At 46.4% G+C, this 14,505-nt stretch overlaps 1 protein-coding gene across 4 annotated transcripts in view; it reads right to left on the bottom strand.

The window, feature by feature from the left end:
* Positions 1 to 12,510, bottom strand: part of SLC4A11 (solute carrier family 4 member 11) — a 96,919-nt gene extending 84,409 nt beyond the window's left edge. For 2 of the 4 annotated variants that reach the window (XM_037387909.1, XM_037387897.1), the window contains exon 1: positions 7,910 to 8,192. In XM_037387909.1, the coding sequence (XP_037243806.1) occupies positions 7,910 to 8,135 (226 nt within the window). In that variant the 5' untranslated portion in view covers positions 8,136 to 8,192. Of the gene's footprint in view, positions 1 to 5,421; positions 5,521 to 7,909; positions 8,193 to 12,345 lie in introns of those variants that run through there. The other 2 variants (XM_037387917.1, XM_037387926.1) reach the window with 2 other exon arrangements.
* Positions 12,511 to 14,505: the final 1,995 nt, after the last annotated feature.

The raw sequence follows: 14,505 nt of genomic DNA on the forward strand, positions 1-14,505 counted from the left end.
TCCACCAGACCTGGTGTTCAATGTTAAACTCTGAGCTCACTCATTCTTTGTTCTCTCCATCCCACCATGAATTAACATCACAGGACAAGGGAGACCCCAGCTGCAGAAATGACTGGGAAGCTGCACCCAGATTCATGCAGTTTGGGGCAAGGAGAGCACCACAGTTTATGTGCTTCAGATACCCAACAACCAAAGGATGCTGCTCCCCCCTCCTCCACCCAAAGTAAGCAAAAAACCAGACAGACTCAAAGAAAAAAAACACATACGCAAGGAATAATATCCCAAAGGAAACCTGCAGGACAGGACTTATTTTTATAAATTATGTGGAGCATTAACTGAAAGGAGCATGCAATTGAGAGTTTAAAAGTCTCTGTATGCAGCAAGAGCTCAGCAGCAGGAGGACGAGGAAGTCTCAAACTCCTTTCATAGCACAACTGCATCATCACAGAAGAACAGGCAGAGAGCTCCACAGGCAGCAAATCGTATCACACTGACCAGTTGATCAGTTCCAAGTATATCAATAGCACAGGATTCTCCCACAAAGCATCACCTGTGCTCTTAAAACATGAGACTTTGACAGTTTTCAGGGAAGAACCAAGCAGCAAGATCTCCTGGTGGAGACATTTGCTGCAAATTACTTAAAACCATCCAAGTCAGCAAGAATGATTGGACAGCAGCATGCTAGAAAGCTATTTTGCCTTACGTTATCACTTCTTACTTCTATCTACACCTTCAGCAGCTGATCACTTCCCAGAGCCCTACATACTTCAACTGGAAAACACTGGTGAAAGCACAGCTCATACTGGCACAGAGCTGAAGCATGCTCCTATGCTGCTGGTCTGGGCAGTAACAATTGACATACAAGGCAAAAGGTTCAGATTTTACTCTGTTTTCTCTGCACCTAGAGAAGCATAAAAAAAGGAAAAAAAACCAAACCACACAAGTCACTGTAATTCAAGGAAGTGTAAAATGAGTAAGGCATGCTTGTTAATACTTGGACAAGAAAATGGCTAGTTAATACTGTGTACAAGCACTGCTGCCTGTGGCAAACCCAGGCTTAAAACTTCCCCCAGAAAGCATCAGTTTCCATCGATAAAGACAAAGGAAAACATAACAGAAAAAAAAAAAACCACAACCCAAAAAGCTCAAGAGGGGTAAAAAGACCTTTTGTAAGTCATTAAATGGGAAATACCAGCACTGCTATGTTCCAGGGAGTTTTATCTTGAAGAGGTAAGGGTCAGAATCGACTAAAGGACTCTTCTTCTCTACAGCCTCGCTCTGCCTGCCAGCACCGTGCATGCTTTCTCAGCACAGACACACATCCATCCACATTTCATCCCTGGCAGAGGCCGAGGGAGATAAGCCCTTCCTTTCATAAGGCACACCAGAGCCCTACCCTCCTCAACTTATTCTTTATTCGTTTCAGTGGTGTAACTGCAGGCAAGGGCTAAACACAGCCCCATAACAAGCTACCCAGGTCTGCAAAGGACCAGCTGTGGTGTTCCTCCTTCCCCGGTTATATCCACAAGCCCATCACACATGTCCAAACATCTTCCTAACACTGCTTTCTACAGCACTGCTTGAAGAGTAAAGAGTTAGCAATATATCAGCCATCACTGTCAAAGCCACGGGCACAACTCCAGCCAGTACTCGCAGGAAGGGCAGGCTTCCCTCTGTCTATATTCCCCTTCCGCACTGCTGCCCCCCACCTTTCTTCTCAGCTTCTCATCCTCCTTAAAGTTGTCAAGCCTTTGAAAAAACACAGCCAGATGCTGAAGGATGGATGAGGGACTCACCCTCACTTGCCATGCCTAGAGGTTTAATGAAGGCAGCAGTATGGGGTACCAGCAGGCATTGGCACAACTTCATAATAAAAAGGGGATTTTTTGTTGGAGACCTTCACCTAAATGGGTTGATTAAAATGTTGTCTGCATGTAAACACCTACAAGAAATCAACTTTTGAGGTCTTGAAAGCAGTCTAGAAGACAGCCATGACCAGGAAGATTTAAACCTACTCCACACACCTTCACCTTGGTAAGCTTTTAGAAAATGAAGCGATGGCCAGAGCAGACTCTGAGAAGGATGGTGCTTTTAAGTAGCCCAATCCAATGACAAATTGCTGCTTTAGCCAAGAGACTCAGACATGCAGGAACACAAGCTTTGCCCTCCTTATGTGTAAACACAGCCAAGTCGTCTAGCAATCCTCAGTCCTTATGGGAGAGGATGCTTCTCTTAAAGAGCACTTTTTAAAAGCATGTTTAACATGCTCCTGCCACAGAATTGCATAGATGTGTTGCTTAACCTCCCTGCCCTCCTACTAGGAGTATCCCTATATGATTTTCACCACCTTTTTACTTCCCACAAGGGTTTTATTTCCCCAGAATATTCAGTTTTAGGACTAAAAGGTCTGGATTACCAAAACTAAGTATCTCTAACACCCCTGGGAAGTGTCCCATTTCTCTGATTTTTGGAGGACACAACTCCAGCCCTCTGACATTTCCTAGGCTATGCATGGTGCACTAGTCACTTGGACATAAAGCTTTGCTCCATAGAGCTATCTAAACATTGTCCTCCACCACAGTGCGACCACCCTAGCATGCCAGTCCTGATCCAGGCGGAAAAGACAACTTTATAGCTTCGTGGCTCAGCAGGCACTAAATTATCAAATCCAGGATTATATGCAAGGAGCTGGATATTCTTCTGATGAAGGGAAATGGTATGAGGAGGTCTTAAATCATGCCACCGTCACTCTGGTAAACAAAACCCCAGAACTAATTTTCACAGTTGCTGGCTGTGAAAATAGAAAGCATCATATTGAAAGGATAAAGCAAGAAGCATCCTCCTGCCTGCTCACTGCCAGGCAAACACACACCCACACACAAGCTCAGGGATCAGACATGTCTGCTTTCAAGGCATTTTCCCCACTGCGTTGAACAACTCCCCTCTTCATCCCTTCCCCAGCTTCCTCCAGAACACCCATCTCAATAAAACCATCTAATAAAAGATCACTGGTAGCTGCTGTCACTGCTGCAGCTGGAGACTGCCCTCCGCCACCCCCACCCCCGCCACCCTCCCCCAGAAAAAAACCACAAAAACCCAAAAACAACAAAAAATACCCCCACACAACAAAAAAGATCCAACAAACCAAACACCAAACCCATGCACACCAAAGGCTGGTGGCAGCAGTGCCTGGGATTTACCAGCATCACCAGGCTGTCCAAGTTGACTCATCACATTTTAGCCTACCAGAGCAATTAATATCCGAGGGTGCCTCCCAGAGGTGAGCCGCAAGAGGAAGCGACCCTGTAAATGGAAAGCCGTGCAGCTGCTTTGCTAATGGGTTATCTTTTCCTCTGCTGCTGGGTTTCCTGGCCAGCATCTCACAGGTGAGCAGGACAAACTGAGAAACAGGGGAACACCACCACTTTAGGATTTGGCTGGTGGACAGACAATTTGGGACATCTGTTTTTTTGTTTGGTTTTTTTTGTTTGGTTTTTTTTTTTTTTGTTTTACACTATTTTTCCAGGTTGAAGGGGGAAGTTTTGTTTTGTTGGGCCCCTAAAAAGTGATTTAAGAGTTGCAAGGATTTCTTCCTTAAGTGCTACATAGAGAGGAGCGAAAGCCAATACCTCCAGAGATCCCACAAGCTGGCAAAGGCCCAAGAACAGACCAGTTGAGGCTTTTCAGTAGACTTTTCCTGAAACATTTAAATAATTTAGAAAGCATTAACTCTTACTGACAGCTTTTCAGACAGATCTTTCACTTACAGGGCCCTATCAAAACCCTCATAATTCTCTAATCAAAAAGAAGGGGGAATAAAGAGATACTGCAATGGCCCCAAATCCCGGTCAGGATTGAATGTGGATTCTACAAGGCGTCTGAGATTATTTTTTTTTCTGAAATGCTTTCCTTGTACAGGCAGTCTTCCACAGGCCACCACCTGCCACTTGCCTGCAGTGGTACTGTGTAAAACATGCAAAAATGGTTGAGACACTCTATCAATACTTCACTTGCTTGAGGCTATTCAGAGGAAGGGAGCTGTTCCCTGCAGCAGTTCAACTGTGTTAAATACTGTAAAAACTAAGCAGCAAGGTGTAAACTAGTAGCTATAAGACCTCTTCTTTAAGGTAGGTAGAAAAGATGCTCCAGCACCACCAGTTTCACACTCCAGCATCCCTCCAGGGTACCAGGGTCATGTTTTGGAACAAAGTGTATTTCTAGAAAGTTTGTATCTCCTATCTTATTGCCACCAGAAATAAAAACAGCTGCTAAAGAGGCAGCAGTGGCCGGGTCAAGCTTTTGCAGCAAAGTTATTCCTGTACCGCTTCCCACCACCACCACCACCACCCCTTCCCCCAAGAGGCACCTATATGGAACAGGAGACCAGTTCCAATTCACACAAAACCAGAAGTCTGGTCAAAACCAAGATCTGTACTGGAAACATAGAAAGACAGAGAAGTAGAGCAGTGAATGCGGCCACCTGATCACCAAACACATTTTCAGTTGTGTTGTTGTTCCAGGCAAGACATAGAAAGACACCCCCCATTCACACCCCCATTGCCATTAAAAGTGAAAACAGTCTAAAGGATACCCAAATGACAGCCCAGCTGCCCTGTGCAGCCTCAAGCATCCCCCCCCAAACAGGGATTTCAAGTCCCAAGAGGCTCTGCAGGGTAGAACAAATCACCCCATACAGTTTCTACGTCTAGAAGCCACAAAACAGCAGCAGTGACACCACCACCACGGGCAGGGGGGACAGTCAGCAGCACCAGATCCGATTTTGCTGTCCATCATCAATCCAAAATAAAAAAAAAAATAATGCCCCCGTCCAGTGGTAAAAAAATTGCAGACTGCCAATCTACGACAGTGATATTCATTAGGACATTGTTTATGGCTCGTCTACATGGCTTCCATGGCTACAGCAACAGGGATGATGTTTGCTAGCATTTTAGACAGATCACATATATGCATTCTGTTTTCACTCAGCACTGCACTTTCCCCACATGAAACATAAGTATGTAAAGCCCCACAGGCTGTTAGGATGTTTTAGCATTAATTAGAGAACAATCAGAACAGGCAGGATCTCTTGTGCTCATCTCCCCATGCATGTCTTGAAACTAAATTCAGACCCTGAAAGACAGCATCCTGGTTAATGTAAATTGAATTCAGAAGGTATTCTCCATCCTTAAACACAACAGCACAGAGACATCCGGCACAGGCAATAGATCATCACTAAGCAGCAAAGCCCATTGAAAATACATCAAGTACTGCCTTACTTCAGTGAATTAAATAATTAAAGAGCTGGCAGAGCTGGTTTTCTAGATTTTCTGTCCAAACGCACTACACAATAACAGTAGTTCTTCAGTTTTTGTTGGTTTTTTGTTCGTTTTTTTTTTTTTTTTTCTTAAGACCATAACTTACCTGCACTACTTCCTTAATAAAGATGCTGTTTGAACAGCCTCCGCTCCCCTGCTGGCTGCTCCCCCTGAGCCACCACACTTGTTCCCAAATGCCACTTGCTCAGGTGGCTGAGGCAGCGATGTCTCGTGCTTTTTCAATGGCTCCAATATTAATCCATCCAGAGCATCTTTCTCCCTCACTTCCAATTGGCGAGCGGCAAATGGGTGGAGTGAGAGCGCAACCCATTAGCTCCCAGATGGGCACCTCCACCCCAGCTCTCCCAAGCCCAGCAGCGATGCCGATGCCGGCGAGCCGCTAACTTCACGCCTGCGAAGCACCGCTCCGCATGCCACCGGCCAAGGCTGGGCTTTGGGTTTGCTCCTCCGGCCACCCAGATCCCACCGCCTCTGGGAGCTATTTGTCTCTGGTAGCAAGGAAGGGAAAAATAGAACAATTAAAGCGACCCTGCGCTTTGGAACCGTTGGGTTTTGCCGGATGCTGCACGGAGAAAGCCCCTGTGCCTCCTTAAAAAAAAAAAAAAAAAAAAGGCAGCTTTGTGGCAGCCAGGCTCAACTGAAGTGAGAAGATACTGTACCTTGCAGACAGAAGTACAGGGAAAACAAGAGGATGTGAAGATGCAGGAAGAACAGAGGAGGGGGGGAAATAAAACCTGCTGCTCAGAAGTAGATACAGCAAATTTCTTAAAGATATAGCTGCTGTACTCCGCGAGCACGGTGCCTGCCCAATCGCAGGGCTGGGCTCTGATGTTTTTTCCACATTACCCAGCATAACAGCTCAGCCGACTGGGCAGCAGCAGTGCAAGAGTTAATGCATGCATTCAAAGAGAAGCCTGCATAAGGGAATGAGAAACCGGGCAACAACTCCGTGTTCTAACAGCAAGTTGCAGAAAATAGAGGAGAAGGGTCCTCACCTCATCTGAGGAGACTTACATCCAAGCCTGTCTGCTCATCGCTCGACTGTCCTGTACCTAAAAAAGCTTCTGAGAGAAGATGCCACATCCCCTGCTGTGCTGTCTCCCCCCGTTCCCCCCCCCCCCCAGCCTATTTACTCCTTCATGTTCCTTACACTTCAAGATTTTTCATAACAGCCAAGTCTCTCCCAGATGAATATTTAAAGCCCAGAGGAATGGTCGGTCTATGTTGGCAAAAAAAAAAAAAGCAGCGCGCCCTAATGCCCCAAAACAACATCAAGTTAACCTTAGAAAAGGCAGAACCCTAAAAAAAACAAAAACAAAAAAAAGACAAAAATAAATAGCAAGTTATCCAAATGCTGGCAAGACTGGGTCACTCCCCTCACAGTAACTCTGACAATTACTGTGACTTCAGTAAAAATTTCCCAGTGATCATATTTACCAGGAGGCAGCAATTGTTCCCCAGCATGAAGCAAGGCAAGGCACAGCACGGCTCGGGAAGAGGCATCACTTTTAGCAGAGGGATTCAGTCAGAGCCACATACCCCCGTTTTCAGTCCCTGCTACAGACTTGTTTCCGCTGCATGAAACCACAGGCAATGCATGTTTTTAAACACCTCCTACGCATTTTCTCTGCTGAGACTGCTCATCCAGTCTCCTCCATTATTTTTTTTTTGCATGCCACCTGACGAGCTTTTCCAGGTAAGGTGCATCATATTCAGACTATTAATAAGATGTAAAGGAAGTATACCATTGTTCATAAAATATCTGATGGTGGAAGAGACCCTTGGAAGTCTCTAGCCCCACTCCTTGCTCCAGGCAGGACCACCTTCAAAGCTAAATCAGGCTTTTTAGGACCTTGTCTCATTGAGCCCGATATCTTCCTCAAAGAAGTTTTACAGAGAGTCAAGGCTCCTGTCCTTGGGATCAACAATTACAGCAGAGCTCAGCTTCTAAAACAGGAGGATTTACTGAGTTTCCCCAAATCAATTATTTGCAGTAAAGCAACATGTAAAAATTTTAACCATGCTGATGTTAAAGGAACTTCCCTGTAGCAAGACAAATCTGCAGAGGATCTTAATACCTTCCCCTATACCCACACTTGATACCTTTAATAACAATTTAAAGGACAGCGCTGACAGCATCACAGCCCTAAGGGTGAAACGAGCCCGCCTAGCCCCCAGCAGGTATTTCAGGTTTCACACACTGCTGGATTAATTTCACCAAGTGAACAAGCTTATGAAACAAAAAACTGGCTAATATCAGTTTCTATTTTTATTTTTTTTCCATGCTGAGACTGTTTGTCAGCTCTCCCTGGCCAGCTTACCCAGGCACATGGGTGCAGCAGGTACTGGATCTGCTCCTTGATGGAGATGACAGCTGCCAAGCAAGCACCACCAGGAGAGGTCCAAGAGAAGAGTGCATCAACACAACCACACCAGTGCATCCACCAAGTCCTACCTGTGTTGTCTCCCTCCTTACCTGCTGACTCCAAAGCCCCCCCAGATCTCAGCAGGCTTCTCTGCTGCCCCATGCCACCCTCCTCCGGTCCCCAACCCTTTCATCCCCAGTCACGCACCGTCCACTGGCCCACTCCACCTCTGTGTCACCAAACGTTGTGGCCACGGGGCCAAATCCTGCGAAGACCCAGCACTCGACCCAAACTGCCCATAGGGCGAGCGGAGAAAGGTGAGCCGGGGATAGCAAAAAGAAGCTGGCTCCATGAGGACGGAGAAAAGAGGAGAGCCAGGTACGAAGCAAACCGCGTCTCCCTTCACCTCCTTCAATGGGTACTGTTGGGACATGCAGTCTCAAAGCCTTCTCCCCGAGAAGTTCCTTTTTGGAGAGGAATTAGCGCAAAAAAAAATAAAAAATTGCTTCAAGCAGCCCCGCTGCTGCTGTCACAGCCCAGCAGAGCAGACTGGAAAGGCTGCGTATTCAGCCTGTATTTAAACGCCCCTCTCAGAAAGCAGAGATGCAGCACAGGAAGAGACAAATTCCAGCTCTGCATCGGGCTGATAAGCCAGGTTTATAATATTCAAGAAGTACTGGCATTACTACAATTCCTCCCCCGCCCCCCAACGAATATCTTGTGCAGTAGCCGTAGCTTGTTGTGCACAATAAGCAAAAAAAACCCCAATCCCTAAAAAAAAAAAAAATAATAAAAAAAATCAGCCTGTTCCGGTGGGAACAGCCAACACGTTGAATAAGACAAACACACGCGTGTTAAACCCTGGGGATGCAATTAGGCTGCAAGCAGGGGGAAGAGGTGTTTAACTCCTGGAGAAGGAGACGGCAACGGGCAAGAGGAAAAGGAGAATAAACCCGATGCCTGACACTGTGCTCTGTGGGGTGCTTTTTCCCCAGGGGTGCGAGCTGAAGCAGAAGCTTCCACGGCTGCAGTACACCAGCACCTGCCCCAGCACCAAAGGGGGAGGAAAGCCACCTCATCCTCAGCCCCCAGATTGCCTCCATCCTCCTAATTTTCCACTCATCTTCCCCATGAGTGGGTAGCACCCGGTAATAACTCACTCCACCTTCACTTTTCAAAACCCACCCGGCAGCATCTTGATACAAAGGTTGCCCAGCTCCAAGCACAGACCTGCTGAGATCTCTCCACCAGCTTTAAATCCAAGTTTCCCCCCCCCCATCACAGCCCACATCACCAGCTTCTGTCCATCCCCCACGGCATGGCTGCAGGGATGCCCCCAGGGCAGCCAAGCCACAGCCCCTTCTGCTGCCATTTGCATCAGGTCCTTCAAACCTGGGGAACCAAAACACACAGGAGGAAGAGAAGTTCCCACCCAACACAAGTACAAAATCAGTGTTACCTGCTCCAGTGGCCTGTATCAGGTTTTTGTGCTTATCTCCCCATTTTCTTGCAGTTTTTCAGCAGGACATCTATAAGGATTGAAACTGGACTCCTTCCTCTGTGCCCTACCCAAACCACAGCTCCCACTGGTTCACTAGAGCTTGCAGACCCTTTCTCAGTAACATACAGAGTTAGATTGAAGCCCTTGGTGCTGCTTTTTGATTATTTTTTTAACTTCAAGTCAGAGACAGGGATGAATTTAGAAAGGGGTAGCAGAAAAACCCCATGGAGTTATAAGGGACAGCTAAGCACTTTGATATCAAAGCCAGCACTGACAGATGCAGAAGCCCACAGTGCTCTGCTCCAGGCCTGCATGGCCAGCATGTCACTATGCTCTGCAAAAAGGCTCTATAGGGAGCTTATCCCAGATCATATTTAGAAAATTATATTGCATTAAAAAAAAGAAAACCCACACAAAAAAACCCAAAAAAACAACAACAAAAAAAGCCCCGAGTTTTTCAGTTTCACCAGGTCCCAGCACAAACTCCTGGAGCAGCTGCTTTGCAGATTTCATGATTACAAAACAATGCTCAAACCCAGTTTAGGATGAACTTTAAGGAATTGCCTCAGCAGTCTCAGTTTTAACCTCACTGCTCTACATCCTTCGGAGCAGACTTCCTACTCTGCCTTCGCAGTGACAACACCACACCTTGTTCTCAGCTCAGCTGCTAGCAGCAAAGGTAGCTTGGATTTAACATATGCTGGATATCTGCTGGTGTGCTTGGTAGTCATTTGCATATTTAGAGGATAGATGACAGTTTCATGATGATGAGTCATTAAAGCGTCCCAGAGTTGTTTACTCCCAGAGAAAACCTACATAAGGAAGCAGGATTTTTCTAGAAGTGGTTTTACATTAGGAAGAGGTAACTCAAGTGCCACCCAAACAACAGCAATAGCTTTTGGATAGCAACTGCTGTGGCTTCCCAGAGACACGTAAATCACAGTGCAATATTAGAATTACTCACCACCCACCCACCCCACACCCCCACCCCAGCAAACAGCTTCCCCCCCAGGTGTGATTTAGCACCTGTCTTCAGGAATGAAGTACATATGCAGAACATCACCACAGTTCTGCAAGGCAAGGAGGTTGTAGTTTTATATAGTCAAATAAAAACAGCACCAGGCTAAGTCAAATAACTCTAGACTAAAATCCAACTTTAGCTAACCTCAAGCTCCCTTCTGCAGGAAATATCAAGCTTTTCACTGACACTTCTCTTTTTTTAAGACAATATAGAAAGCACACATTCCAGAACCTTTTGCCTTTAGGAATCAAGGCATTTTCATTTTCACTCAACATAAAAATGCAGCTTGCTTTAACAACTGTTTACAGCCTGAAATGATTTACTACAGTTTTACTAGAAGTCAAGGCACTATGAGTTTACATACAGTTATTTATGCCACTGGGGGAGTCAAGCGAGCACTCCATGTAAAAGCCCAACTCCTAATTCTAGCTGCATTCATTTAAACAAACTGAAGCACTCAAATTGCCAAGGAACACCACAAGAGCCGGAGCAGAACTGCCTCCACGGTGCCTCATTCTTACAGAGCAGCAACTGTAGAAAACCCACTGGTATTTCTAAACTAGAGGACTCCAGCTGAGATGAATTAGCCAATGCATCTTGATTATAGCAAGGAAACTGTGATGCGCAGCTCGTGAGGGTGGTAGCAATGAGCAAGGTTACAGTGTAGACAAGACCGAAGTCTTGCACCACTTTCCTTCCAGCCTCCAAAAAAAAACCCCACCAAACAAACCAGCCACAAAACCAACAACAGCCACCCAGGTGAAAAGACTGAAATACTGCTGGATTTATCCGGGGGTCAAGCAGTTTATCCCATGCTTTAGCATTTGAGGGGCAGTAACTCCGCAAAGGACAGAAGAAGCTATGTCCACACCTAGAGAAAACCCACAAGAGAAGCCCTGCAAACATCACATGTTGCAACACTTTGGGGAAAAAAGTTGTATGTTTGCAGCAGATCACAGGGATGTTGCTGATGGACAGCCGGTCTGCACCAGCAGGTCTCCAGAGGGAGAATGACTGCCATGGACATGAAAACCAGCAGCGCAGAAGAAAGCTTTAAAGAAGAACATCAGATCTGAACCAAACTCTTTCATTAAACTGGGAGGGGGAAGAAAAGAAAAAAAGGGCACAATCCTTCCTGAGAAAAGATCCTCAAAAGAAGTTTTTGAGGACCAGCCTCCCGCTCGCTGCTTTGCAGGAAAAGCTGTTGTGCCACCTACAGTTGCTTCTACCCTAGAACAAACTTTTGTACACGAACCCAAGTCCCTGTCATTTAATTTACTGTCAAAGCAGTGCTAACGCAGCCATGCTGATTAAGGAAGTGCTTCCTTCGGTAAGGCAGCAGGGCTGGCACTTCAGAAAAATAACTTTTTCAAGTTTAGCGTAAAACCAAAGCGCATTTCCAAGTGTGTTTAAACGCGCCCTATCCCTGCCTTTAAAAAAAAAAAAAAAAAAAAAAAAGACACACACATCGCTGGAGTTTTTGCCAATGCACACGGACTGCCCATGCACTTTACTTTAGTTCAGCTTGAGCCATATAGTTCCTTTTTTTTTTTATTATTGCCGTTTTTACACTTTTAGCAACATGCACTCAGGCAACCGCATCCGCAAGCAAGCACCGGAGTGGAGCTAGCCACCGCACCGTGCACTCTTCCCTTAGCTCGGTATAAACAAGTACCAAAATGGGGGTGGGGGGTAGTAGCCACTCCCAGAGCAACAAGGCAACAAGTTTTGCATTGCTCCTTCATTCCCTGGTACTTTTCCCACACCGCATCCGCGCACCCTGCGCCGAAACATCCCGCTGCTGCCCAAGGAGACCAGATTCGAGGGGTGTCACCCCTCCCCAAAGACCACAGCAGGGTCCTCACCAAAAACCCTTCAGCAATGATGCAAAACCGAAGGTCTCCCGGATTTCTGCCCCTCCCCCCGGCACCCATCCAAGCAAGGAAGCAGGACACATCCCCACCAGCCCACCCGCCTCAGCGCATCCAGCCGCCAGCCCCAAGCCCTCTGTTGCTGCAAAAGGCAAAGCTGGGGTAAAAAGCAGGGCGGGGGCCACCCCGCAAAGTGCCGGCAGAACTCCTCACACTTGTGCCCCCCGGGTGCGCCAGCGCTGCCCCTCACCGCACGGCTGGAGGTGGAACACCCGGCTCGCTGCCATGGCTGCCTCGCCTTACTCCGCTCACCCCCTCTTCATCTCCACGCTTTTCGGGTGCTCTTATGCTTTCGAGGGGCTTTCTATTTTTTTTTTATTATTATTTTATTTTTTCCCCCGGTGAAAAATAAATAAAAAAGGGATAGTTCAGGGGAAAAAAAAAAATACAGAGAAACTCCGGGCGCAGGCTGGAAGGGGAAGGGACGGCGCGGTGGCACACCCCTGGCCGGGTCCTAGCGCCCTCCCGCAGCCCGTGCCCAGCGCGCCGCTCCGGCCCGGGCCCTCGGCACACCCCGCAACAGCCGCAGGTGCGCTCCGAAGAACTCCAAAGAAAAGATTTAAAGTCAGTTCTCCCCCCTCCCACACCTACACTAAAGCTCGTCACTTCAATAAATAAATAAATTAATTAATCAGATTTCACTTTTCTGGGAATGCAACACTACTAGAAGCATTAGGTAAGATGCTGCTGCAACTCCACAGCTGGGAAAAAGCATCGAGCTGACAAATCTTGCTTCTCCCGTAAAGCTTGCTGATGTACACCACAGGGTCCCATCATCCTGACTGGTTTTCTCGGCCCCTTCTAAACTTCCTCTGAAATAACCTGGCACTGGCATGTTTGAGATAAAAGCGGCCAGCTGGGATGCAAAATAAATCTCTGGGACACAGCACAGTGGTGTACCTCCGGCTTCTCCACAACACCAGGCAGCAACAACAAAGCTTTTGAAAGCAGGTGTAGGGTAATGATCCCCAACCTGCAGCCTTCACTTTAAGAAAAATCAGGCATATTTCTTACACTTTTTTCATTAAACTGTGTGCATGGGGCAGGAGGATGACAAGAAATAAGGCCATAATCCTCCCCAAGACAAGATGTTCAGGATCTTTGCTGCTTTGTGCATTATTTTTTTGGGTTGTGTTTTTCCTTGTGAGTTTTCCCTAGCCAGTACTACCTTGTTCGCTCACAACCTGAGCAAGCTTTGGTGCATTTTTTTTCCTCCCTGCTCAAATCACTCCCCCCCCCCCCCCCCCAGAAGGGGGTAGGTGCCAACACCAGGAGCACTAACCACAAAGCAGTTGAGGAAGCAGTAAACGAAGGTTAACACTCCTTCGCTGAAATAGAACCAAGGCAGCAATTAGAGACTGGCATGAGGACATTTGCATCACCTCCTGTGTGAATACTGTATCAATCAGATAAATAGCTGCGATACCATAAAAGGCTGGACTTGGACTGTTTAGTTTCTCTGTTTCCTGATCTTCCCTCCCTTCAGAAGGGTCTGATCCAGCTGAAGCAGGCAATTTGGGAAATTTGGAAATTAAGGGTGAAATAGGTTTAAAGAAATCTTAGCTTTTGATTGCTAGAGATCTTGGTCTCAAGGCAGCATAACCATAGTAACCTTCCCCATAATTTAAACCAGCAAACCTCATCCAAAAAAAACACTTCTAGAAAACCATCTGACACCATTTCAGCTAAAGGTGGGAAGCCCCCTGCTGAGATTTGAAGGCTTAAGCTACTGTATAGATCCAGAAAATACTGGAGAAAAGAATATTCATCCTTATTTAGCACCTAGATTAATTTCAAGGAAATAACTCATTTTCCAGTTTCGAACACTCAGTGCCATCTCATTCAGCTCACAAAAGAAGCCCATTCCCACCCAAAAATCATCACGACAGGAGCAGGGAGATCTGTTTTAATCTAATTATGTTGATTTGGCAGATGCAGATGTTGCAGAAGTTAATACCTGGTTTAATGGATTAAATTGTATACATTTAATGCAACATTTAACTCCTTGCACAAGTTGAATGCCTGGCATCCAGTTACATCAGGTGACTGGGAGCCCAGTCTCTCAAGTGGTGACCTTGTCAGCTCCTCCTGGAAGAGGATGACCAGGAAGGAGATGACCATGGGAATACATGCAAGAGCATGCAAGGACAACTTTGCAGGGCTGTATTTCATGCAAGTCTTCCACAGGGATTTGTAGGATTCCTTCAAGACCTACAACCTATGGGCACAAAGCTAACAGTGGAAAACCGGCCCATACATTAATTTCATTTTATACCTCAAACCAAACCATATTTTCCTACAAATGATGAAAAATTATTATAACAGTAGATGTCCCTTACTAGAAATATTA

Source organism: Falco rusticolus, chromosome 1 (assembly GCF_015220075.1).
Source record: "Falco rusticolus isolate bFalRus1 chromosome 1, bFalRus1.pri, whole genome shotgun sequence".
Lineage (NCBI taxonomy): Eukaryota > Metazoa > Chordata > Aves > Falconiformes > Falconidae > Falco > Falco rusticolus.